This window comes from Falco biarmicus, chromosome 3, assembly GCF_023638135.1.
Source record: "Falco biarmicus isolate bFalBia1 chromosome 3, bFalBia1.pri, whole genome shotgun sequence".
NCBI classification, from domain to species: domain Eukaryota; kingdom Metazoa; phylum Chordata; class Aves; order Falconiformes; family Falconidae; genus Falco; species Falco biarmicus.
Genome location: NC_079290.1, coordinates 25,985,644 through 26,011,036, shown reverse-complemented (window position 1 = coordinate 26,011,036; position 25,393 = coordinate 25,985,644). Strand labels below are relative to the sequence as shown.

Sequence of the window (25,393 nt, the reverse complement as noted above, 5' to 3'; positions counted from 1 at the left end):
CCTCATTAGAGAGAGGCTGACTATAATGAAATGTCTTCCAGCAAATTAACTAGTTTGTTGAAACTAAAAGAGCCTCATCTTATGGCTGGGTGTTAAGGAGAAATACTTCTCTGCAATATTACTTAAAGCACAGTTCTGGAAAATAGAGATACAAGCAAAGAATTTAATAACAGTATCAATATTATGTTCATACATCTGCTACAGATAAGGTATGAGTCGGTATCAATAGAAATGCAAATTATTAGTTAAAGGTGTTATTTAAATGTAAAATACTGCTAGCCCTGGTTTATATTCTCATTTTTAGATTAGATTTTTATCTTGGATTAGATTTTGTCATCTCTGCAGATTGTCCACATTTCTGCTAGTAGAAACAGGTTGCAATTAATTGCTCCTCTTCTATTACAAGTGCAAAAACCTTCCCCCAATTTTCTTTTGTTTTTGTCTTTCTAGCATTGCTGTTTCAGTCAGCCATCATCTGATTTAAGCTCATTTTAGTATATACAAATCTTTTATTTTTGACAGTTGCCAACAGCAGAGAGATTGCTGCCCATTTATTAAAATGGACACATGATTTGAAATGCCTTGATTTCAGATGTCAGTAGATTTGTGGAATAAACAGTTCCATTTTAAAAGCATGTTAGGTTGAGAGATTTTTGGGTAGAAGACTTGCTGTCAGATTCTAGGTTTGCAACATTATTGAACATGTGGCTTTGATCTTCTTTTAAAGATTAAATCTTGAAAATAACAAACCAAGTAGTGCATTAATAGTGTTAGACTAGTGTATTTTATTAAAGCAGAACAAGAAGTGTGGTAAACCAGCATAATCCACTAGTCTACAGGGATGACTTCATAAGGTGATCAAGGGAAAATTTATGGCCAATATTTCAAGTCAGGCTTCATGAAGGAAAAGATTTATCAAACATGCCAGTAATATAATTATCTCTTGCTCAAACACAATGACAGAAGATTGTAAAATTTTAGGATATTAACACCACTCGTCTTGCTGTAGTAATGAAATACTTTAACTTAAGAAGAAAAAAAACAACCAAAAATCTAAATCCCTTGATTATGCTATGCAACAAGCAGAATCTCCCATCACAGGTATTTCTTTTTTAAGAGGTAGGAATACCAGTTATCATGCAGCTCTGTAGTATACTGTCTCAAATTCAGAGCAAAACAAAATGATTTCTGTGTGCAATTTTCCATGATGGTGAATTAGAGAAAATTCTTAACCCTGTCTCTGAATCCTAAATAAAATCAGCATTGTGGGAGTGTGTGCCTCTGCCATCTCCACCACTGGTATGGTGTTCAGGAAGGCTAATCAGTCTTGCAAATTTTTATTTTGGTCATGGGGCAGACGATTCAAGTGGAAGCTAAAGGAGATGGCCAGCTCGTTGTATGGTGGGCACTACGTAATGACCAGCTATCAACTACCAGCTGGGTTGGTCAGGAAGTGTCCCTTTTAGAAAAATATTCGTTATGAATTAAAGTAGTTCAAAATTTTGCTGTCCCCCCAACTGAAAGATACGGTGTTTGTGATCTTCCTTTCAGTGGAAAGGAAGACAAATTCATGTAACACAGACTATGAGAGCTCTGTGGTGAATTAGCACATCTCAGCAGCAGAGAAAAAAAACTCCTTTAAATAGCTGGTGCTGCTTGAAAGGTGAATATTTAACCACATCTTCATGTGTGACATAGATTGCTATGCAGAGAACATGCTCTTTAGACCTTTTATAAATCTGAGCAAATCCATGCATTCTTGGGTGCTTTGGAGTAGAGAGGACTAGAATCTGGTTTGCAGTTGTTCATTCTCCAAGGTTGTTTAGTCCTATTTAAACCAGTGGGCATACCGAGTTCAGCGCCCCAAATTCTAACTCATATATAGTGTATCCCTGTAGAAGATTTGCTCAAATTAATGTAGCTTAAATATGCATATGACCCAGCTTTTAAACTAATTACAGAGAAAATAAGTTGAAATACATAATCAGATCTTTGCATGAAGTACTGTAAGAAAGCTTTGCAAAAATTCCCCTGAGAAGAAAAAGTCAGGAAAGGTTTTATGTAGTGCTTTCCAGTCCCTTTAATCTTAAGGAAAAGTTATTTTTCTTATAATGACAAAACTGTGCAAATTGTAACTAATTATGGTATGATTAGTTTGTCTTCATTCGGCTTTTATGGAGGGTTGGCGGGAGGAGGTTTATCTTGGGGTGTGCTGTGCATTTGCTTTGCTTTGCCTCCTTTTCTAGGGGATAGGAAAAGAAGGTTTAGAGTAAGCCTCAGCGAGACTATCCAGTGAGTAGAAAGAATGATCGCTTCCACATAGCATAAAAAATTATTTATCTCTTTGTTTTATCTCCTGCGGGTTGTTGGGACTGTGCCGAGTGCAGACCAGCAGAGACCAGGAGTGGCTGGTAGTGGATGGTATGATGCAACTTTCTTCTTCTGCTCTTGGTACCCAAGCAAGTTAAGTAGAGGAACCAAAGACATTAATGAATGTATCACTGTGCGTGGTAGATAAATTGTGCTCCTCTAATTATGCTGAGGGGACTAAGAAACAACCTTCCTCTGGGTAATTTGGGCATAATTTTGTCAATCCCATAGTCCTGTCAGCCATAGTTGTGTCTTTGCTCTAAAATGGCAGTGCTTGAGGTGCCATTTTTGCAAGTGTAATGTCAAGACAAACCAGATCAGGTTTTCTATTTGTTTGAACAGTCCACGTTTCTTTATAAAACTATCTGCTTTATATTTAAAAGGTCTTTGTTAGCAAGTGGTGTACATTGATAAAATGATGAAGGGAAAAGCCAAGTCACTTTGATTTTAATGCTCAACTAGCTGCTCTCAGAAGTTAATACATTAGCTATCACTTCCCTGCACCTTCAAAGAACAGTATTTAAACCTTCCTGACATTTTTTCCTAACATCTTCCTTAACTGCAGGTAATTTATAAACCTCTAAACAAGTATGAGTCATCCTGCTTTTAAACTCAGTGACTCTTCTGCACTGAACAAATAGCGCTAGCCAGGAAAGGAAGTTTCTCTTCAAAGAGAAGCTGAAAATGTTTTTAGATTTATGCTGTCATCCTCTACCTCAGCAAAGCCAAGCTTGCGTATGTATGCGCCTTGGATGCATTTTATGTTCTCTGGTGTTTTAAGCACATCTATGTGTGAACTGATTGTTGTAACAAAGATGCCACGTATCTGGAATAAGTAGGGCTGGGCTCATTACTTGATAAAGCCCTTAGGAAGGAGCTGATGGCCTTGCTGCATTCCCAGCTGGAACTTGTGGTAGAGCTGACCTCCCGGCAGAGGAAAGGTAAGAAGGAGGATTTATCTTGGAGGTAAGTCCTTAAACCTTCCTGTCACTGATGGAAAAAAGTTGGAATTTTGCAGATCTACCTGGTCCTGGCTGGCATAATGTATCACTGAGCTTTCTGGACACATATGTTTGTCACTGTGCAAGTTTTATAGCAGTCCTGGTTTCAGCTGGGATAGAGTTAATTTTCCTCTCAGTAGCTGGTGCAGTGCTGTGTTTTGGATGTGGTGTGAGAGCAATGTTGATAGCACACTGATGGTTTCAGTTGTTGTTCCCTCATGTTTATACTAAGTCAGGGACTTTTCAGTTCCTCAGTCCTTGCCAGCAAGAGGGCTGGGGGTGCACAAAAAATTGGGAGGGGACACAGCCAGGCCAGCTGACCTGAACTAGCCAAAGAGGTATTCCATACCATGGGATGCCATGCTCGGTATATGAACTAGGGAGAGTGGGGTGGGTTGGCCGGGGCCTGTGGATCGTTGCTCGGGAGCTAGCTGGGCATCGGTTAGTGGGTGGTGAGCAATTGTATTGTGCATCACTTGTTTTCTTTTCTCTCTTCCCTTTGGATTTCATTTCTCCCCCCTTCTCCCTCACTTTCATTAGGACTGTTATTAATGTGGGGTTTTTTTAAAGTTTTATTTCGGTTATTAAATTGTTCTTCTCCCAACCCCTGAGTTTTACATTCCTTTCTGATTCTCCTCCCCATCCCTCTGGGTGAGGGGCAGTGAGCGAGCGGCTGCGTGGGGATTGGTTACCGACTGGGGTTAAACCAAGGCAACAGCCTTGTTTGTGTGTCTGCGGTTGAGGTTGGTCAGCACTGTTGTGCTGTCATGGTGTTATTCTCCTATCCAGAACAAGCAGTGATGCCACTTGTTCTTGAAGTTGTAACTCTGCGTGTAAGGCATATATTTATATCAGCAGCTCTTTAGTTTTGAAGTCACTGACAGTAGATGATGAAAGAAACTCCAGGAGCCTACTGCTGAATGTGGTGAGAAATTGGGATCAGATCATTGTTCTTAAACATACTTCTCAGTCCAGCTGTGCTGCAGGATTTTATAAGTATGTTTGGTACCGTGTTATTAGCCGAGCCAGGCAGAGGAGGAGCCACTGATGCTGAGCAACAAAGAACTAAGAACATGCTGTAATGTACGTTGTAGCCTGCCAGCATATCCCCAGTATGTCTCTGATCAGAACTTAAACCTCTGTTAGTTTGAAAGTCCTTGAAAGGCCTTGCCTGAGTTGTCCAGTTGGATGTGCAATGCCAAGTGGTGGTGGATCCGTGTCTATCTCCTCTCCTGCAGCTGGCCTGAGGCACTCTGGCCTTTGGGAAACTGTGTAGAAAACCGTGCACTGTTGAAGCACACTATGGGTGTAGGGATTTACTGGGCCCAAGAGCATCCTGGATTGGTATCTGAAGTGTGTTAAAGATTTATGTTCTGCAATAGAGTGTTATCAGCATCTACTTCAGGTTTGAGATTGTTAGATACAGGTGTGTGTGGGAAAGATAAGCAGCAGGTATGTTATTAAGACTGGTTCTATGGGAGAAACTATTTGCAAGTTTGTAAGAATGAAAATCACTTGACCACTGAAATTCTCTGGAGTTTGCTTTATTGCTAAAGTAGCTCTAGTTCTGAACTCTTCTGTTGCCATTTTCAAACAATACTTTGGCATGTTTTAACATTTGCTTTCATGCCTTTGGTAACTCATTTCAAGTACTGTCAAACAGAATACAGCTTCGCTGTATCACATTATTGGATGATTAGGTTATTGCAGGAAAAGTTTCCCACAATCATTCTTTGTTTCACTTGCAATAAATATCAGGAAGAGTTTAAAAATCAGTGCGTTTTGCCATCCTTTGATCTTCTCCAAAACACCGTGAAGTGCTGTATACAAATGCTGTGTGCAGCAGTAACTCATACGGGCTTTGAACTCCGCAAGAAGCCAGTAAAATAAGCTGCCTGAAAGACCTACCCCAGGGAGCCTGGAGGTCTGTGGCCACTTCAGCCCGTTTGAGTACACCATGATGTGCCGAGACTTGCATAACAGAAGCTTTGTTGGACTTTTCCCTCCCCTTCTAGGTGAGCATAGTAATTGGAAGCTGGAAGATAAAATTGGAATAGGGAGGCGCAAAAGAAGACCTGACTGGGAAAACTTTTTTTTTTTTTAGAACCCGTTTCTCAAAACTTTACAATTATCCTAAACAGATCCTGAGAAACAGGTGACCAAAACCATAAACTACATGTGTCCAGATATATTCTTCTGCTATTAACTATGTATTAAACAAAATAACTATAAAGATAAAGCTAAGAAATAGCACTATGTAGGAAGGTTTTAATGATGGAATAACAAATGGTGTAACATCTCTCTTTTTGAACAAATTTTATCAGTAGAAATCTAAACTGGAAAAACTTTTAGAAACCGTATCTTCAGGGAAAAAATACTGATCTTTCTCCTGTTAAATGTCAATATAATAAGCGATTCTATATTAATCAATGCTTTCTGAGAAATCCACTACTCCAGTCGTGAGCAGTTGGTTGCAGATAAATAACTTCTTTTTTGTGCACATATTCTCGAGTCCATTGGATGCTGAATTTTGTGACTATTTTTAAAGGATGTGACACTGCCAGTGCAAACTTTCCACCACTGCCTTTCTTTAAATACTGAAGATCCAGTTCTGCTCTTTTTGAAAAGAGTGGATGTGTAGCCACTGACAGTAAGTTGTGGAGAATAATGTTGTGCCAAGCTGCAGCTTTGGGGATGTCTTGCATCAGTGCTTAATTTGAGAAATCTTAGGAAATGCATTTTAATCTTTTCCCATTTAATTATTTTTATTACATCTTGTAAGATCTTTCTTTTGCACTGCTTTTGCTAAGTTAAATATTTCACATTGTTGACAGTGCAGCATGTATATTAAAACTACACTCCATTCTTCCTACTTAAAATTACAACAGCCTTATTCCAAATGTTTAAAACCATTAGTCTGTTTCTTACACTTGGCAGTTGTATAGTGACCATGCCAAAGTTTTGGTAGAGGGGGGCTTTGGCTCTGTGACAAGGGGCCAGGAGCTGCCCTGTGTTCAGCACAGCAGGTCCCAGCCAGTTCCACAGCGAACCCACTGCAGGACACAGCTGAGCCCATGAGCCAACAGCAAAACCTGTTTGAGAAAGGGCAAAAATAACGAGAGAAGGAATACAGAGGAACCAGAGGGAAGAACAAGGCCAGAGGAGAAGGAGGTGCTCCACAGCAAAGGGGCTGCGGCCCAGAGATGAGCGCGTGCTGGAGCAGGTGCACCGCCAAAGGGCCTGTGGCCCATGGAGGATCTGTGCTGGAGCAGAAGCCTAAAACAAGAAGGAAGGAGCGGTGGAAGAGAATAGGAAGCAGAGCATGGCTGAGACAAACCGCTATGCTCCGACCCTTCCTGCACCACCTGTCACCTTACCTAAGGGGCTGAGTATGACCTGTGGTGATAATCAGGGGAGTGGAGACCAGGAAGGGGGAAGGAGAGGCGTCTGGAATAAGTTGAGGCTGGGAAGAGAGAGAGAGATGTGTTTGTTTGGGTTTTTTTCCTGAGTGTATAATTATTTGTCATTTTTGCTGATTTCCCAGTATGTTAATCATTACTTAAATAGTTAAGCTAAATGACAATAAATTAAGTGTCCCCAAATTGAAGCTGTTTTGCCTGCAGCAGTACTTGGTAAAGGATTTCCCTGTCTTTATTTCTACTGGCAAGTTTTCTCATTTTCATTCTTCCTCTTTTCTATCATGTCCTGTTGGGGACGGAGGGAGCAAGCAGCTGGTTGGGTGCTTGGCTCCAGCTGGGATCAACCTCCACAGCAATCTGTATCTCTGCAGTTCTTCACACGTGCTTTCCCAGTATTTGTTACTGACTGCCTTTAAAAAGAGTCAATTATCAGTGGATTTTTCCACATCAATCTTCCTTGCACCTTCTAGAAACTCTGTAATACCTGAAATTAATATGTGTTTCCTTGCTAAGTATTTTTTACTGTTTCCAAGTATTTTAAATGTAATAAAAATAATTTACTGATGCAACATACCAGCATGTGTTGGTGCCTCACTATACCTTTGACACCCAAAATACTTTTTTTCCAGTGATGCTCCATTTGAAATCGACTTGTCCCCTTTTGCTCTTAGTAAAAGAAAATGTGGTACTGACTGGAAAAGGAAATACCTAACATGAACGTCACAGAATTAAAAAGTTTGTGTTGAAATTTATATGATTTTTTAAAATATAAAATCTATCTTGACAAGGAATGGGCGTGGAAATGGGCATTTTTCTGTTGAAAAGCAAAACTGTGATGATTATTTTTACAGTGGTAAGATTCTGACATCAAGCTACTTCTTCTTGTGGAGTTAATTTGTCACCTTCAATTGCCAATGGTGTCTGTGCAGGTAGCCCTTTTTTCTGATGCAGAATTTATTTAAAGTTTGGGTCTAATTTTGACCGTCGCTCACAGTTAGACCTGTCAAGGGTATGTGAATTGTGACAAGAAGTCTAATAGGATTTCGAAGGAGGGAAGTTATTTCAGCAATGATGAATTTTCCTGTGTCAAATGCATTAAGCTGAGGGTGTCATCTGCCTCTCTTGCTCATCCCAGCAGCTTCTTGTTCAGCCCTAGCCCTAAAGGATCCAGGATGAAGGCAGCAGAAAAAACTTAGTAATTACACAAAACAGGAAATAATTTTTCAGATTAAATAGTGCTGTAGTGTGCAATATTGCCACCGTGGGATTACACAGTGAATGCTGTATTCCCAGGAACGAAGTAACAAGAAAACCAAAATACTACACTTATTTTCATCTCAGAGTAGCCATATGTTTCAAGTTACTCTTAAACTGGTATGATGGCTTCTGGATGAGCCAAGATGTGTTGTGGAGAGTATAAAATGCTGTACGTGCCAAAGCTGCTAAATCTTGAAATGCAGAGCTACCAGAATAAGCCTATTTGTTGCATGTTTTTATTGGGAGGAGGTAAAACCTACTTTAATTTGACTTTAACTCTCAAGATATGAAGTCTGGAGAGTTAATAGAAGCTGATTAAAATGAAGGTTCTTTATTGTTTGTTTTTTCTATCCAGTATCTCTAAAAAGTAGCCAGAAGACAAAAAGTTTGTTCAGTTCTAAGAATATGCCCCATCATGTGTTGCCTTTATGGTACATCTCTGGAATGGAGTCTTGCTTTGTGTCCCTGTTTGCGAATGGAAAGCCATATTGTGTTTTAAAGCAGTCCATTGCTTACTTCATATTAGGTGCAGAAAAGTCTAAATATGCATATCTAATTGATATTTATAGCCTTTTCAGTGTTCAGAGTTCTCAGAGTCCCTCGAGAGATGGAAGGAAGCTATAGAACAATTTCCACTGAAATCAAAATTACTGTGGCTTTTTCTAAAACGGGATGTTTTCTCCAAGGCTAATCACTTTACTGCAGTACTTACTGTGGTTTTCATTAGAATTGATGAAAATAATACATATAGCAAAAGAAAATCTGGCACTGTGGTCGTAGTTAAAGAAAACAGGAAGTATTTGTTATTAACTTGTAAAAATAAGAAGTTCAGGTTTTCCCAATAATTTCTGACTGTCACTAGACTCTTAATGCCTAGTTTCTGTCAGCTGTATAGCTCTTGTGAGTTTCTGCTCCAGTGACAAACTGTCGGATGAATACAGTCTTTTTCATTGACTCATCTCTTATATGTGACAACCACCAGATTTTGGGGTTGTGGAAGAAAATTTGAAAATAATTAATTTGTCTTGCCCTAACTGTAAAAGAACAAAAATCCAGAGGAGTTATCTTTCGGAGGGGATGGGTAAAGGCAAAAAATACTGTATTTGTTAGAAAGGGAGGAACACAGTATCTTGACTTCTTACTCTACCATAAGTAATCATCCTATAAAAAATGAAGAACTGAAAAAGTTGTGTTCAGTGCTGTTAGGATTATAATTTTATTAATATAGCTACGTATTTTTCCCACGTTCTGAACATAAGATAAGCCATACAGTCCTGATCCGCTGAAATGGAGAGAAACAGATAAACTGGCTTTGAATTGTCATACATTCAGTAGAGATTATTCTGGAATGCTTTTAAATGCACTTTTAAGCTTGGTTGTTTATGGAAAGGAGGCAAGACTTTTCTGAGAGGGAATTTCACATTGCACCTTCTAAGTACTGGACCTCAGGTAGGGTTTGGAGGGTCTGTTGGGGATTAAGGAGACTTTAGGAAGAATATGAGCAGAAGTCTTCCAGTTCTATCAAAAAACATTCCAACGAGCTGTAGCTTGGACAATGGCATGTAACCATTGCTTTGCCTTTTTTCTGAGAATGTTATGTATTAGTTGAATCAGTATCTGTTTTTAAGGCCTTGTGTGAATTAATTATAACTGTTCAGTTATTTTCCGTAATGGTTTTTGCTTTTTCCTACATTTAAATGTGTTCTCTCTTTTGTCCTGTATTACTGTGTTTGCCACAGTAATGTATAGCTTTATATTTTTGTTTAAGCTACAAAAGGAAGAGAAAGAATATTAAGCAATTCTTTTAAAACATAACTTTTTTTTTTTTTCGTTAGCAATGAAGAACCTATATGTAAGACTACCTGCCTCTGTTTTTCATTGTTATGTATTTCTCAAGAAGGGAGTTCGTAAGACTTGATGGATTTAGATATGGTCACTTGTTATTACTGTAAGCAGTCACACTGAAGTCCATCCTGTGTAACTCTGTGCTGAGTTGCCCTAGGTTCCTTTTATAGTCCTTGGGAGAGAAAGAATAATCTCCAGGGAGTGATTCAGCTCTTCTAAGATCTGAATTGCAATCCGGAGATGTCTCTGTTCTTCATAAATGTGAGGTCTGTGGGATGACATTTCCATTTTCAGTTAGGCAGGATGAATCCAGACCTTTTTGTGTAATACAGATGTCTCTCTTAAGTAATTTGAACTTAGAAGATACATTTCTTTTGGGCATCAGAAGAAATGATGCCTCTCAAGGGTTCATGGAAGGTGCACGCTGTTAGTGGAGACAGCCCTGGATGCTACTGGTTGAGCAGCAGGTAAAGGAGCATGTATTGTACCATCTCGTTACCAACCTACATTATGGGTCTTGTCCCATTCAGTAGTGAAGGAAGAACAGTTATGCTGTGATGCGTTGAAGACCATGATGGGCTATGGCGTATTTCTTATATGTATGATCATCTGCAGGTCAGAAGGGTAAAGCAGCCTACAGTAGTGTAATTAAGCCAATTAGACTGTAGACCAAGATCTTCCTTGCTGTTCTGTTAGGTTTCCTTTAATCTTTTCCAACAGAGTTGTTTCTGTGGAAAGCCACTGCTCCCTCCACTGCTGAATATAGCTGACATTTTAAGCTACTGCTTGGGTGCTACTCTAACAAGCTGCCAGGTCCAGTTCTGATTTGTCTTACTTGTTCATTTGGCATGGAGTAAATTGGGAGGCAAGCTGTCAATACGTGCCACGGGGAGGAAGGCTTTGCTATGGTAATGCAGCAGAATGAGGAGAAAAATGTCTTCATCTGGATGTATTATAAACTGTTGCCCTTTCTTTTATCTGAACCTTCTCCAGATTTTTCTTTAAGAAATGTTCCTGTTCTGACATTAATGATACCCTGTTTCTGTGGGAAAGTGAATTCCTGCAAGGTTCTTCCAGATTGTTGGATAGAAGAGACATGTGACAAGTGCTGTAACGTCAGTCTGAGCCCTCCGTGCAGCCCACCGCTGCAGGCAGAATTCATCCATGTCCACGTGATGTTCTCTGGCTGCTGATTATGCAACATTATAATGACAGGACATAAAAATGTTCCTGCAGAGAGAACAGAGGTTTACAAAAAATTTCATCAGTTCAGAGTTTTTTCTAAAGCATCCCTAAAATAGCATTAGTACATTGTAAAACTAAAGTTCTTGCAAACTTTTTTTCATAGTCTGGTGAAAAATGAAAATGGAAAGAGAAATATTGTGATAAAATAAATGAGACACAAAAATGGGAAGAACAAAGAAAAAAGATATAAAGAAGTAAGATGTAGGACATATAGGAATAAGAAAGACAGAGGCTAAAGAAAGTGATACTGCATAGGAGCCAAAACGCATTATTCTTTTGAGGGCCAGTACAACAGTTGTGATCACTTAAAATTGTAGAAAAAATCAAGAGGAACTTTAAAACGAAGAAGCAAGGAAAAAAAAAAATGAGTGGAAAACCCCATGGAAAATGTGAGATAAAAAGGATAAATTTCACATAACTTTACATTCAAGTGCATATAGCTTCTGACCATGCTTACAGGGGGTATAGAAGTCATATATTCCCATGTTGTAAAGGCATAGTATTAACTGTTTTGAGAATTGACAGTATGTGTCATATAATATTCTTCACCAAAGGTGTATCTTCTGTCAACTAACTGACCTGCAAGAGTGTGCAGGAGGGCAGAGTGGATCAATTAGCCTAAAGAAAATCCAAAGTTTGCCCATTGCAGACAGATGTGTCCTTGCTATGCAAATGTTAGATTTAAATTTAGAACTGTTAGAGTTCTTCCAAAAAGCATGCCTAGCTAGCGCAGAACACAGTATACCTGGTGGTGCCGCAGAATGAATGGCCACATCACCCTCCACATATTACAGAGTGGTGAATAAATAAATAACTCCCAGTTGTTCAGAGCTTTCCTCAGCTAGTATTTCATTTTATCCCTCTGTTTACAAAGGCAGGTATTTTATTACTTGCCCTGCTTTTCTTCACTATGGAAGATTTATGAGCAGTAGATACATGGAGTTATAAACAGTTCTTTAAGCAAGATTCAATGAGAGGCTGACAAAATATTTATTTTAGTTTTACAAAGTTAAACATTAACATTCCTACCTATGGCCAAGCTTTATTACTCTGGCATAGCCCTACCTGTATCTACTGTACTCTACTGTACAGTACCAGGAACCTGCTGTCTGGATTCTCATTCTCCTCAGTAGGCAATACAGTGAATAGATGTTAAACCAGTTGCAGTAGGGCTCAGGTAGGGCTTCAGATCTTGAAGTTGATAAATTTGCCTCCAGTTATGTATAAGTTCTTGTATTCCTGGCAGAGTGGAGTAGTGAGGTTCCGATGGACATTTCTGTGTGCCTGTAGAGTCCAGCCTTGGTCAGAACATATTAAGGCACCAGTGGAAATGTGCCACAGTCTCTGCTCGCACCTGCTGTTTTTTCATGTGCTTACAGAAATGCAAGTCTGGGTTCCAGCCTCACGAGTATAGTCCTGGATCAGGAAAATGGTTCCGCTTCTTTTTACACTGGTAGAAACATTTGACCTTAATGTATGTTAGGTTAAACCAGATTGTGTCCTGAATGGAGGGAAAGTGGTCTTTGTGTCATCATCCCTTACTTGCACCAAGGAACCCCTAATGAGTTCGCGAGCACGCTTACACTTTTTTTGCCACATCAGGACCTTAGTTTCTGGATTTTCCTAGCACCTTTCTGCATTTGCTACAAGTCATGGTTTCTTAAACAGCTTAAGATGGGAGATGGCTGCTATAATTTAGGACTTACTCTTTTGCAGTCATCTTCAGAAAAAGAAATAAAAAGTTGGCATTAAAAGTAGTGGTGCTTTTTTTTACATTTTTCCTCTGCAGTAAGGGTTTGGAAAATGTTTCAACTGAGGTACATGACTTGAGGTATATTTAAACCTTAACCACTGCAAGCTGGGCTTTCTTAATCTAGAATCCTTGTTCTGCAAGGCACAGGAGGATGCATAAGTACTGAACATGTGAGGAGAGCAGCTATATACTTAATAGATGTATGTTGACCATCAGAGGTAGAAGGATGTGTATACTTCAGTGGTATCCCTGTCCACTCAAAGGAATGAACGGTCAGATATACTGGCAGGAGGAGCTGTATGATATTTACTCTCTTCCTAGAGGCTTTTGAGGTTGCAGTGTTAGTAGGGTGTCACTCCTGCCTTTCCTCTGGAGCAGTGGTGGAAGCTCCGGAGATTGCATAGTGCCTGAATCCTCCTCCATGCTCCCATGCATATTGTCCTTTTGGCTGATTCCTACTTGTCCTTTCTGAGGTGGGTGTTCTGGGGAGCTGGAAGCAGGGATACAGGTAACAGTTCCTCTGGCACATGCAGATACCGCTTCTAGTTAACAAAGAAGTGAGTTGTGATGAAGCAACTGGAGGTGGATGCCAGCTCCATTTCTGTTAATTAGAGAAGACCACACATTCCATGGCCAGGAGTCCTTATTTAATGTTACAGATTTATGGCAATGAATATTCATCGGTCATATCAGCCATTAGGCTTCAGACAGAGAGAGACCATAAGTATTTATGGTAATCGCTGTGGGTGTCCCTGTTCAGAACTGCTCAGTGTCCCAGTTAGCTGCCTTCACCTTGCTTGGCTGGTGGCTTCTGTTTTGTCCTTAGTTTTCTCCCATTGTATTTGATGGTGGTTATGATTGTGGAAGATGAATGGCACTGGCAGATGCAATGAGTGTACAGTACGGGAAGGTTTTTGCACAGAACGCTCCTGTGCTCTGCCTGGTTTCATTTCTGATTTTCAGGAGCCCTGCTGCATTAGCCCAGAAGCCTGCCCAGCATGCTGCACCGTGCAGATGGTGGTGTGAAAAACTGCCTGGTAAAGATGGGGGTGAAGTCACTCTATGAACATCACACTATGAACAAACCGAACTTAAATCCCAGAGTTTGGAGGTTAATACTGTATTAAACATCTTGGATGCTGAAATTAGATGCCTCGTTCAATGCAAAAATTTGATGTTAAATATTACTTAGCTTTGCTTCTGAGCACTGACTAGCTCTAATTTCAATAGGTGTTTCTGGCTGTTCAGTGCCTTTGAACATCGGGATGTTCCTCTAAATAGGAATATGTTTTTTTCACTGTGCACAGTGCAATTGATGGTCTGAAATAACAATTCCATTTTATTGCTTGGCATCCTGATAGGTTGTTGCAAAAACTGTTGCTAAAACAAAATTAATTGGAGTGGCCATGCTACAAATATCACAGCACATCTCTTTTTCTCTTATTTGCTTCTTAACTTTTAAAATGCTATCTAATTTCCTAGCACACAAGTTCCTGGAGCTGGAACACCTGGAACTGAGCACAATGAGCTCTGCATGTTTCAGAGAAAGGTGTTCCACCCACTTCGTGGGTGGTAGGGGAGTAGGGAGATGTGAAGGATTAGTGCAGGCATGGGGAAGTGAGCCTGTAGGTTTTCAGCTGGGAGGGTTCTGACCAGTGATGCAAAAAATTCCCTAGGGGAAAGCTGAGTTTAAGCACTTCCTAAATTACTGGAGAGAGGTGATTGCTGTATCAGTTTGCTGGTGTGTCTGCAATCATCAGTAAATTTTACTGAGAATGGAAATTCTTCTGCTCCACATTTCTAGACATTAATTTCAGCCTGGATACATCCTTTCAGTTATGACCAGGTAGTTTAATGTCCATACCTTCCTGTACCATTTACATTATGAGGCAACAAGAGAAATTGCAATGAGACATTTTTTCTAGAGAGGACACCAATCAGTTTAGTATTGGGTTTGCAGGCAGTGCTGTACATATAGCTTCTTAGAAAACACCAAGCTGAAAATATTATAGCATGAGTGGTCTGATTATTTTTTTAAAACTATTTTTTATTGGGGTACTTTTATTGTAAAGTCCTTTGTGTAATGCCAAGAAGGATGTTAGCAACCAGCTTACTTTAGGAAATGAGCCTTTCTAATGATGCACTTCTGTTCCCTAAATTGCAAGATGGAGAAATTTGATCTGATAGATTTTGAGGTGGAAGTGAAGAAAAGCAACAGACAGGGCCTCTATTAGTTTTAAGACTGTTCATGTATTCTCCTTGAAAGGACAGGAAGAAAGAAACCATTAGAGAAGAGCAAAGCTGCATTAATAATCTTTTATAATAGCATAGATGTTAACACCATGAGCTGCAAAACATGTTCTGGTTTGTTTTGAAGGTGAACTTAATGATCAGTGCTGTTTTAGTAAAGGAAAATGGTGAAACCTGAGGTCATCAGTGATATCAGTTCCTAAATTTACATTCCACCTTTTAAAACTCTGTTGAAATATATGTTCCTTAGATGCCATTTCTAGAAGGAAAATTTAGACTAGGAGTCAGACTGTTCCCAGCTGAAACCTTTATTTCAAAATGCAGGTAAGAGGCCAAAATGATTAAAATCATTGCTGAATTTTACTGTTATGACCTTTGGAACATTAATTTTATTACAGGAGCTGGGAATCAAATAGAAACATAAATGCCCTATTATTTTTTTAAAAAAAGCTTTGTTTTAAAAGACAGTTGTCACAAGGATGGATCACTCTTACATTACGTTAAACATAACAAGTTTAGGTGTTGTCAATGATACATCATTTTATGGGGTAAATAACCAAATTAGTTCATGCTTTTATATTCCCTCTTCCTTTCAAATGACAGCTAAATGGGAATAAATTGCCTATCTGTTTCCAAATGTCACTCTTAGCCACCTGCTTTCTGAACTTCAGAGATGCTCACCAACAGCCCTGGTATTGCTTTGCTTTCCTGTGCTATTTATTGTTAATGTCAATGCAAGAAGTTGTTTATTTCTCAAACTGCTTTTCTTCTGGGAAATCAGGGATGTATGCCTCCTTTCAAAATTGACCTTCAGTGTTTCAAACCTACCTATGATCAGAAAAAGAGACATATTGCTGTTCCCCAGATTCCAACAGGATTAAACCCCTCTTGTTCTCTAAAACTGCAGTGTGATTCATGGGGTTTATAAGGCAGTAATCTCTTGCAAGATTTCTTTCAAACTGCAGTTTCACAAGCCTGTTATCCCTGATAAGTTTTGTGGTTCACTATCATCTCACATCTCATGTGTCAAGCTGGCTCTGAGAGCTAGCTAACACACTCAACAACTGCTGATGAAAATGAAGAACTTGAAAAATAAAATGTGACTTGTAGAAAAGCTGGAGAATTCCTATTTATGTGATTGCCCTGGATGAGTCACTGAAGTAGAAACAAGGTGGCTTGTGGTGAGGGAAGGCAGCTGACTCCAAGAGTTGTCATTCCAGACTATCTCATGTGTCTTGCTTGGTAGGAGGGACAGAAGATGGGATGAGAGGTAGAGAAAAACAGTTACTTAAGGTGTTCCTCCTTCACAGAGTATCTAGGGGTAAAAGCAAACAAAACCAAACCCTGGATGTAGTTCCTTGACAAGCTTAATAGCTTTGATGAAGGGAGCTGGCTATGGCAGTGGCAACATGACCTCTTTGACAGTCTCGGTTCACAGGGTAGGGGAAGGTTAAGAGACTTGCGCCTGGAGGAGGAAATGTTCAGCCTTCTCTTTTATTAATTTCAGAGTTGAATTGATTCCCGTTCCTAAAACACAGTTTTATAGCAAGCAGGCATTTTAGATGATAGCACCTATTAGACACTCTCCTGATTTTGTCAGTTTTAAGGGCACCGATAACTGTGGAGTGACAAGAGATAGTCCCGTTACGAGAGATAGGCACTGACCTGAGAGGTGGCTGATGTCAGTGCCATGGCAAGTGGTCGCTGAGAAAGTCACTTAGAAAACAGATTGCTTTTGCCGAGGGTTCCTGGTATTAGAGTGGCTCTGAGGAGAAATTGTTTTTGAAAGCTGCTGTCATTCCTTAATGCAGGCCTTGTTTTGCTGAGTACAAGGTTATGTTATAACAGCTTTTCCTTTCAGTATATGGGATCTGAAAGTACTCACAATTTTTTAATGGAGTGGGCTTTTCGCTTTGACAGGTGACAGCCTCCTGACTGACAAAGGTGCTTCTAAGTTTATGCTTTGGCATTAAAGCTTTTTCATTTTCTTATAAGCAGGCTAATGGGTAAAAGAATTCCAGTTGGCTTATAAAGACACATGGATATTTTTACATTAACGGGCGTGTGTGTGTGTGTGTGTGTGTGTACCTTTTGTGTTAAAGCCATTTGTGGGGCAAGAAAAAAAACCCCAAAACAACAACAAAAACCACAAATAGGCAATGATCGTGTAAGATGCTACATGCATTCAGGTGTCTGTGTTGACCTCTTTGGGGATGCGGAGAGCCCAGGGTTATGGCTGTGGTCGGACGCTTGCAGGACTGATACTCTATTGGGCATTGGTCCATCATCAAGCACAGAGATCTTGGGGCTGTCTTGTTGGCTTCACCCTCAGAAAATCTGGGGAGGGAAGTGGGAGGAATGAGAAGGCATTGCCTTATTAATTGTGTCTTTTGTGTTCTGTTGCTGTAAAATGATTGTTCACTTTTGGGATTTCCCTGTATAATTGTGTCTTTCAAAATGGCAGTGCAAGGTCTGTCCCATACAGACTTGTTTTTCTCTATCCTAATTTTTCAGGTAGCCTGAATAACGTGGTCATACACCAGAAACTAGAGCGTACACAGACATCAATAATCTCTTACTTTTCGTGTGTGGGTATAACGCCTCAGTCTCCAGAAAGATTTAATCTGTTTGTTGGGTCCTGCATTGCCCTCCATGCTGATGGCACCCTGTCTCTCTTTTGTTGCTCCAGCAGAACAGAGTGGATGCAGGTTGGGGTACTTCAATATGGACTATCAAGGGTGCAACCAGGAAAACCCTCCTAGAGGAAAAAGAAGCCCTATAAATCTTGAGAGGAACTAAATGTATGCATGTCCTGCAGTTCATTCCTTCCTTAGAGAAGGAAGAAGAAAGGGAGGGGGGGGGAGAAAGAGGAGAGGAACTGAGGGCGCAAAAGACATGGGACTCCCAGAATGGACCTTCAGGGTGAGAGCAAAGTCTGCAGGAGCAAGAGGTAGAGAAGTTGAAATGACAAGGCAAGGACATCCCAGCTCTGTTGGGCACATCTTTCGTGATAGAGTCCTGCCCTCTTGAGCAAAGGCCTCTGTTAAGGGGTGACAGTTTCAAACTGCTGCTAGGATGAAGGCCCAAGAAACAAAGAGGAAGTGATTTCTTACCAGGGTGTTATGTGCAGCCAGTTTAAATTGATTTTGTATTATTTGTATTCCTGATTGAAATGCACAGGCTGCTACATCTGCAGTAGTTCTGACATTCCCGCTCTTGGAAGCTTTCCAAAATCTGATTGCTTGTATTATTTCTCCATCTATCTTTTCTCCTTAAAAAAAAAATATATAAAAAATCCCTCCCGCAGAGAAGAGTCTATGTAAATCTAGTATTGAAGTGGCTTAGCTCAGTTCTGTGAATTTTCTTATCTAAGTTTTTCTTATGTGCTCCTTTAGTCCTGTAATCACAGAGGAAGTGGACCAATATGAATGCAGAAGTATTAGGGAGAAACAAGGAGATTAAGATAGGAGGGCTTTTCAGAGTAGTGCTGTCTGCTTGATGGGAAGAGGAGGAGGAATCAGAAGGCAGCTGAGCATGGGAAGCAGGAGACTTGCTGTGGTTTTACTCTGTTGGCCAGATGAAGGGCAGCGCTTACTGTCTGCCAAGCTTAATTTCAAATCCTGAATTGTGGGTGGTTTGTATTGAAAATAGGGAGATGAGAAGAGCTATAGTGAGTTCATATTGTCTTTGTTTTGAAACTTTTTAGGCATTTAGTGGTAGGAGGAAATGATGAAATGCATAACTGTTTTTTGCAATTCTGCAGTGCTCTGACAAAAGCTGGAAGCAGCACCTTGAATTTTTAGCAGTCACCCCCAGTGAGACACAGTTGTTTCAGTGACTCTTCTCTGAGCAGTGGTGAGTGACTAAATAACCTGTTCCTCTGTGTGAATGGTGTACTGAAGTGCTGATGAATAAACAAGGTTATCAGCTGTAAGAAGGTGGCAATATGGGTAATGTTCTGTCAGTCTGGAAGCCTGAAGTTTTAGTGGGGGAATGAGTGTAAAAGGACAGTCGGTCCAGCTCCACTAACGACTAGTGAACAAAATGAGAGGAGGAAGTCAAGTCTTCTTTGGACCAATGTGGCTGCCTAGGAACCCAGCCTCAAGTATCTACCACCAGTCAGAAGTTTAAAATCTTAACATCTGACTGACAATCTCATCCACAGTACAGTCACAATTCAAGTCATCTTGAATCTTTGAAAATCCCTTCTCTGAAAAGCCTGGAAACACTGTGGAAAAAGAAGCCCCTCGGGCTTACGAGGGGTCATGCAATGCATGCTGAATGCATGCGTGCAAAAGTGTGTCCTGGCATAAATTGATTTGTGTTATCTCATTCCCTGCAGCCATTCAAAAAGACACTGAATTTGCCTTCTAATGTCTTGAAGATCTCATTTATACATTTAATTGCTACCCGGAAGGCATCTTTGGCAGGAGTGTGCAGTGAACGTGGCTGGTTTGAAATGCAAAGGTATTTTACTTAAAAAGAAGTAAGTAAAGAAAGAAACCATATCATCAGATGGCAGTGAGAGCTATTTGGAATTATGCTTTTGGTTTGATCTTTCTCAATACAGTGAAGGAAACCAACAGAAGTGTGATTTACTGCATTATAATTTTCTGTTATGGCACTACCGTTGTTTCCCAGTCATCAAAATTCTGCTGCTGCTGTTTGAGTGTTGGGAAATCCTGAAAGGGCTGGACAAAATGCAGTGAACATGTGTTTGTTATATATTAAATATAATGCTGGGAGTAAAAAATACTCTTGGGAAAGTAAGTTTAGCAGATTCCAGGTTTAGCTGGCAGCTGATCTGATCACACAAAGATTATTGGTAAATGAAACTGCCCTTTATTTCATGTTGGACAGTGTTCCGCAGCTGGGGCAAGTACCTGTGTCTCCAGGTTGCAGTGCTCAGCAGTCTCAGCCTTGATTTTGTAACAGACTAGCTGACCAAAATACTTCTGGTTTGCTGATGCTGATTATGAAGCAAGAGTTGTAACTCTTGGCGTTATCCTCAGTGCAAAGTTTTCCTTCTCCGTGTATGGGCAGTGGTGCCTTTTGTCTCCATGCGGCTGTGCAGCTCTCACCTTTGCTCACAGGACTAGATCCAGAGGGATTTCTTTGCCTACGTGTGTGAAGACCTTGGCCTGGAGGGCATCTTCAGTAGCCGCTTAATGGACGGGCAGCAACACACAAAAACACAGTGTCTGGTACTTTCTTTTAAAAGGTGCTGTTAAGAGATGTGGTTTCCCCATTTATAGAGTAGTTTGGTGATTCACTGGAGCCAGAGATCAGGTTTTGATGTGAATGATGCATTTAACCTTGGCCACGTTACATAGGGGCAGATCCTCCTTCTCCCCCAGAAAAGGCATGCAGGCAGATTTTTGATATCCAAGTCCAGACAGAAGTGCCTCCTTGAAAGTTCTTGCAATACAGATGGCTGATCTGAGCAGATTCAAGTCTGTAACTTACAGCTTCACAGGCTCTCTCTCAATTTTAGGTTTTTCGCTGGTGCTTCCCTGCCCTGTTGAAATTATTTGTGTTAGGAGGAATTTAAACTGGAATAGACCATAGAAGAGGTGCACCCGATGCAACCTGGGTCCTCAGTACAAGAAATGGACCTGTTAGAGCAGGTCTGGAGGTTCAGAGTTTCAATTTTTGTGGATTGTAGAGATTCTTTTATGGTTCATGAGCCAGTATCGTTGTCTCTTTGGGTTTTCCTTGCTGAGACAATTGGAAAATAAAATAGATCTTTGGGCCTAAGCTGCCTCCAATCAAAGTTAGCTTTCTTTTTTTTTTATGGCATTGTTTTCCCTTACAGAAGTGTGCCTGATCTAAGTAGGACTGTGCTGTGTTTCCAAGTTAAAAAGGTGTATACTTTCCTACAAAAATATACAAGAAGCGTTTGGCTTTCTCATTCCAATTAAGCTCCATGTTGTAAGTCACTATTATTTCACCTATGTACAATTTAGCATAAACAGAGTCAAAATGATGTCATCAAAATGATTTATCTTTTTACTTCGTCGTAACAGCATCCTGAAACATCTTGTGATTCTTCTGTTCCTTCCCTGCTCTGACTATCCTTCCACTTCCCTCCCACAGTCTTTATCTTTAAAGCTTTATTGATCATTATTATTTAACAATATATGTATATAGAACAATATATTATGGGATGGAGATTTTGGTTCCTGAAGAGTTTTTTTTCTTCCCTTTTCACATCTTGTAATTGATTTTCACACAGTGGGATTCAAAATGTGCCTGGCCCTATCAGCTTTTTACTAAGTTATATAACATCTTAGTTTCTCAGCTCTCTCTAAAGGTGAAGCGCAGTAGCTGCAGCACAGATGACGAGGTCAGTTCTCATACATTACTGTGTCTACCCTTTCTTCACTTCTGTTACATGTCCCCCTTTTTTATAGGAGTAAATGAATAATTTCTAGCGTATTAACATTAAAAGCTTTATATTCTCAGAATATGTGTACTTTTATGAATTACTGAATTCTAAACCAATTTTTTTCTGCAGTATAAACTGCAGAATAAATGGAATGGATGGTCAAGGAACTCTGCATTTTGTTTACATGAATTATGAGTACTACGATGTTCTAAACACGTTGTTTGTGGACACACTTGTGTTGGAAGAGCTGTGGGGCTGGATCTGCAGGAGGTCACTGTAATGATCAGTACCAAGACAGACACTGGACTGGTGTTATGTCATTAATATTCCTGCTGCAGAGTGGGAACAAGCTTTCTGTCTGATTTTTGTATCTCCAGCGGAATCTTTGCATTGCTTAAAATATTTCGGTAAAAATGCAAACATTAATCTTACAGCCAAACTAAGTCAGCTCAGTCTGGATTTCATTTACCAAACCCTTTCATTTTTCTAGAGGAAAGTATTATTTTAGACAAAATTTGGAAAGCAAAGAGTTTCCCTTGACTCCTTGATGATTTCTGGGTTTTGACTTTGGTGGAAAGTTATTTTTTTTTTAGCCTAAACCATTCTGAAAGTGGAAATCTTGACTGCATGAAACACTGGAGCTTTCAAGGTCTGTGCTGAAGGAGCTAGTCACGGGTATTTATGCTGCCAGAATTTCAAGGAGCGGACCCTGCCTGGCACATGGAGCTGGACCAGAGCCATTTGTGCACCACTGCAAAAGACAGGAGCACGGGGTGCCTGTCGGCCCTTACCCAACTGTGCGCAGTGAATGCAAATGCCAAGCAGTGCCTGTGTTTAGTTTGGATGGGCAGGAGAGTGAGGAACTCTACTGTCTTTTCCCTTTTTCAATTGCTTTGAGTTTGCTCTAAAGACTTACACAGGTTTTAATAGGTATTTTTTGCAGGCTACTAGTATGGTAAGAAGTTATGCCCAAATTTTCTGGCATCTGAACTAAGTATAGATAAATGCAAAGGGCTATTGAAATGCACACAGGGAACAGAATCCAGTCACTTCATTTATTTCTGTTTATTTATGTCCCTAAATTCATCTGCTTCCTCATGTTTTTCATGTGCAAGTGAGAGGTTTTACCTATCTGTTCTTAACAGCAGTTAGCACGGCTTAGCCATAATATTTTGATTTCCTAATAGTTACTTTTCATAGAAGATTAGCCAAGGAAAAAAACCACACATTGTGAGATTAGTTAAATACGTCTTGAAATCCTGCCAATACTTCCTGAAAAGAAAATGTGATTTACTGATTCTTGCTCTGCATTTAGAGGAAAAGCCTCTGATTTATATGGTAGGATTTCGAAAATCTTGAGAATTTTATTGCATGCATCTACATGCAGCTTCCATGTTTTATCTTGTATGGTGTTTTCTTACAAATTCTGATCAGGTGGTTGTTTAACAGTTTTGCCTAGAAGCTGAGCTCTAGTTAGGAAGCTAAATACATAAATGTTTCCAAACTCACTTGCCTTATTTAACACACTGTGGCCTCATCTGTCTTCTGGGCTCTGGTTATGATCACTTCCAACTGTGTTTAAGTCTCTCCTTGGCTTCTCTTTTTCACAGTCAGACACTAGCTCCTTGTCTACTGTGCCTTCCCTGTTCAGCTGCCTGTCAAGGCTCATATCTGATCATGGGGATCTTAACCTGGCAATGCCAGACCAGCCTTGAGCTGCTCTTTGTTTTGGACTAAGGGGGAAAAAAGCCTCACTGTGCTTTGGAAAGCCACAGTACAGTGCTTTTTGATTGAATTCTTCTTTAAATAATGTAATTTACTGTGATGTCTATAGATTGCTAGTGTCCGTCAGTGGGTGTGGCTGCAGTGTTTATAGCAATCCTGCTCTCTGGGCGTATTCATTAAAAAAATAACAATGAAAAACCTTGCAGGGAAGCTGTGTTCTACAGGCTCGTGTTTCTATGTTTGTCCAACTCTATTTTGTGTCATTGTGAGTGAAAAAAAATAATAGGAAAAGATTGTTGCTTGTCACAGGCATAAATCTAAATGGTGGTTCTAGGGAAAGGTCATCCTTTTCTGTTGGTGAGGACGTATCTTTACTTCAGCATGAAAGTGAATTATGGTTTTAGGTTGTCTTCTTGAATCTCACTGTGTACTGCCTGTAGGTCCCACCTGCAGAAGGAAAGAGGAGTAAGTGATGATGAGTGTCTTTGCAGCGTACCCGGGCAGGAGCTGCAGCCGAGCAGCAGAGGCTGAGTGCCATTACTGCCACTGCGGAAGCATGGGTGGCTGCCTGGGAGTGCTGCTAGGCTTCTCCTACCTTCCCGTTTTCTCTTCCAGCCAGTGTCTGCCCCCCCCATCTGCAGCTGAAAGGTTAAGAAGATACCCACTCTGTGGATAAAGCTTAAATGATCTCTTTTGTACTGTGGCAATGCGACTGCAGCATTTGTGAGGACTGCCCTTCTTGGTATCTCAAGTTCTTGCTGGGAGCACGTTCCTTCCCGCTCAGTCCACCAAGGCTGTGTAGTGGTAACTGTCCCTAGTAGTCAAGCAGCTGATCTGTAAATCTCTGAGAAGAATAAACTGCCTGTGCTTACTGCAATGTTGCAGAGCCAGGAGCTGCGGTCTCCAAAATCCTCTTCACGCCTCTGACAGAGAGCGCCATTACTGAAGACAGAGCAGCTCAAACACTGCTAACCCACGAGAGCTTGCTCAAGCACAGGAGCACAGACGCAAGATGTATCCTGAAAGAATGTGAGAATTATTTTGCTTTGGTGTTGCACAGGAATATTTTGCTTACCGGGAGATGAGCCTTAAGGCGAGGATCTGAAAAGGCTTGTGCCATCCTGGGCACTTATTTGCCTCTCAGCCATCAACTACTTTGTGTTTATATAATACAAGTTCTTAAAGGCTTCTCGATGCTCTGCAACGTAAATAAAAAGGTTTGATATTTAAATGTTTTTATGGTGTAGCAGCTTGCTAGATAACTGTATAGAAGGATGCTAGCTGTCTGCTCTCAGATTTTAACATGTGCATGCGCCTACTGAGCCGACTGGTCCTTGGCAAACTGTGACCTGCTTCCCCAGCTGGTACAAGAAATATGGTTCTGCCATACTAGGATGCTGAAAAGAGGGCAGATACCTCAACTCCTGCAAATCTGATCTTTCTTTTCACTGTTGACATTCAAATTGACAGCTAGAGATTTACATTGCACATGTTAAAAAACAAAAAGTTGGGTGGTATCTGTTGATAAGCTGTGCTGTGCATTAATGGTCACCTCCTTCCCAGGATGGAGACAGCTGAGCCACCTCACTGGTGGTCTCAGCATCAGGCAGGGACCTAAGGACGCCACTGAATCAGGACCCCTGTTGGGAAGCTGGGAGAGACTCAGAAGTACAGAGCTGGTTTATTAAAGACTGAGCAGTAACACACTTCATCATGCTGCTCTCTATTTTAAATGAATTGACTGGGAACACTTGTCAGAAATAAGTTTAGCTCCTGAGAAAATACTGACAAACTTGATAACTGCAGTACTTGATGTCAAGGTGCGTTTGTTAAACACAATTTAAAATTGAAGCCTTCAGTCTGTACCTAACAAAATGAACTTTGCTGGTTTTGAAAATCTTTTTCCATATTTATAGATATCATTGCTATAGATACAAAACAAGAGTCCCTACCTTTTTTAAGTGTATTTTCTTCCCTAATGTTAAAGTTTTGCTACGTGGCGTAGAAACAGGGTATATATTTTTATGCTAGGAAAGACTGAAAAACATATTTTGTTGTTTAACTGTTTTAAAATGTGTAAATTTTGTTAAACATACCCTTTTTTAGAGTCCTACATCTTTATTTCAATCTGAACTATGTA

At 40.2% G+C, this 25,393-nt stretch overlaps 1 protein-coding gene across 5 annotated transcripts in view; it reads left to right on the top strand.

Moving 5' to 3' along the window:
* The window catches only part of OXR1 (oxidation resistance 1), a 290,302-nt gene that overhangs the window by 115,878 nt on the left and 149,031 nt on the right, over positions 1–25,393 (top strand). For 3 of the 5 annotated variants that reach the window (XM_056331090.1, XM_056331088.1, XM_056331085.1), the window contains exon 1: positions 3,236–3,336. The exons of the other annotated variants lie outside the window; for them this stretch is intronic. In XM_056331090.1, the coding sequence (XP_056187065.1) occupies positions 3,251–3,336 (86 nt within the window). In that variant the 5' untranslated portion in view covers positions 3,236–3,250. Of the gene's footprint in view, positions 1–3,235; positions 3,337–25,393 lie in introns of those variants that run through there. 5 annotated transcript variants of the gene reach the window in all.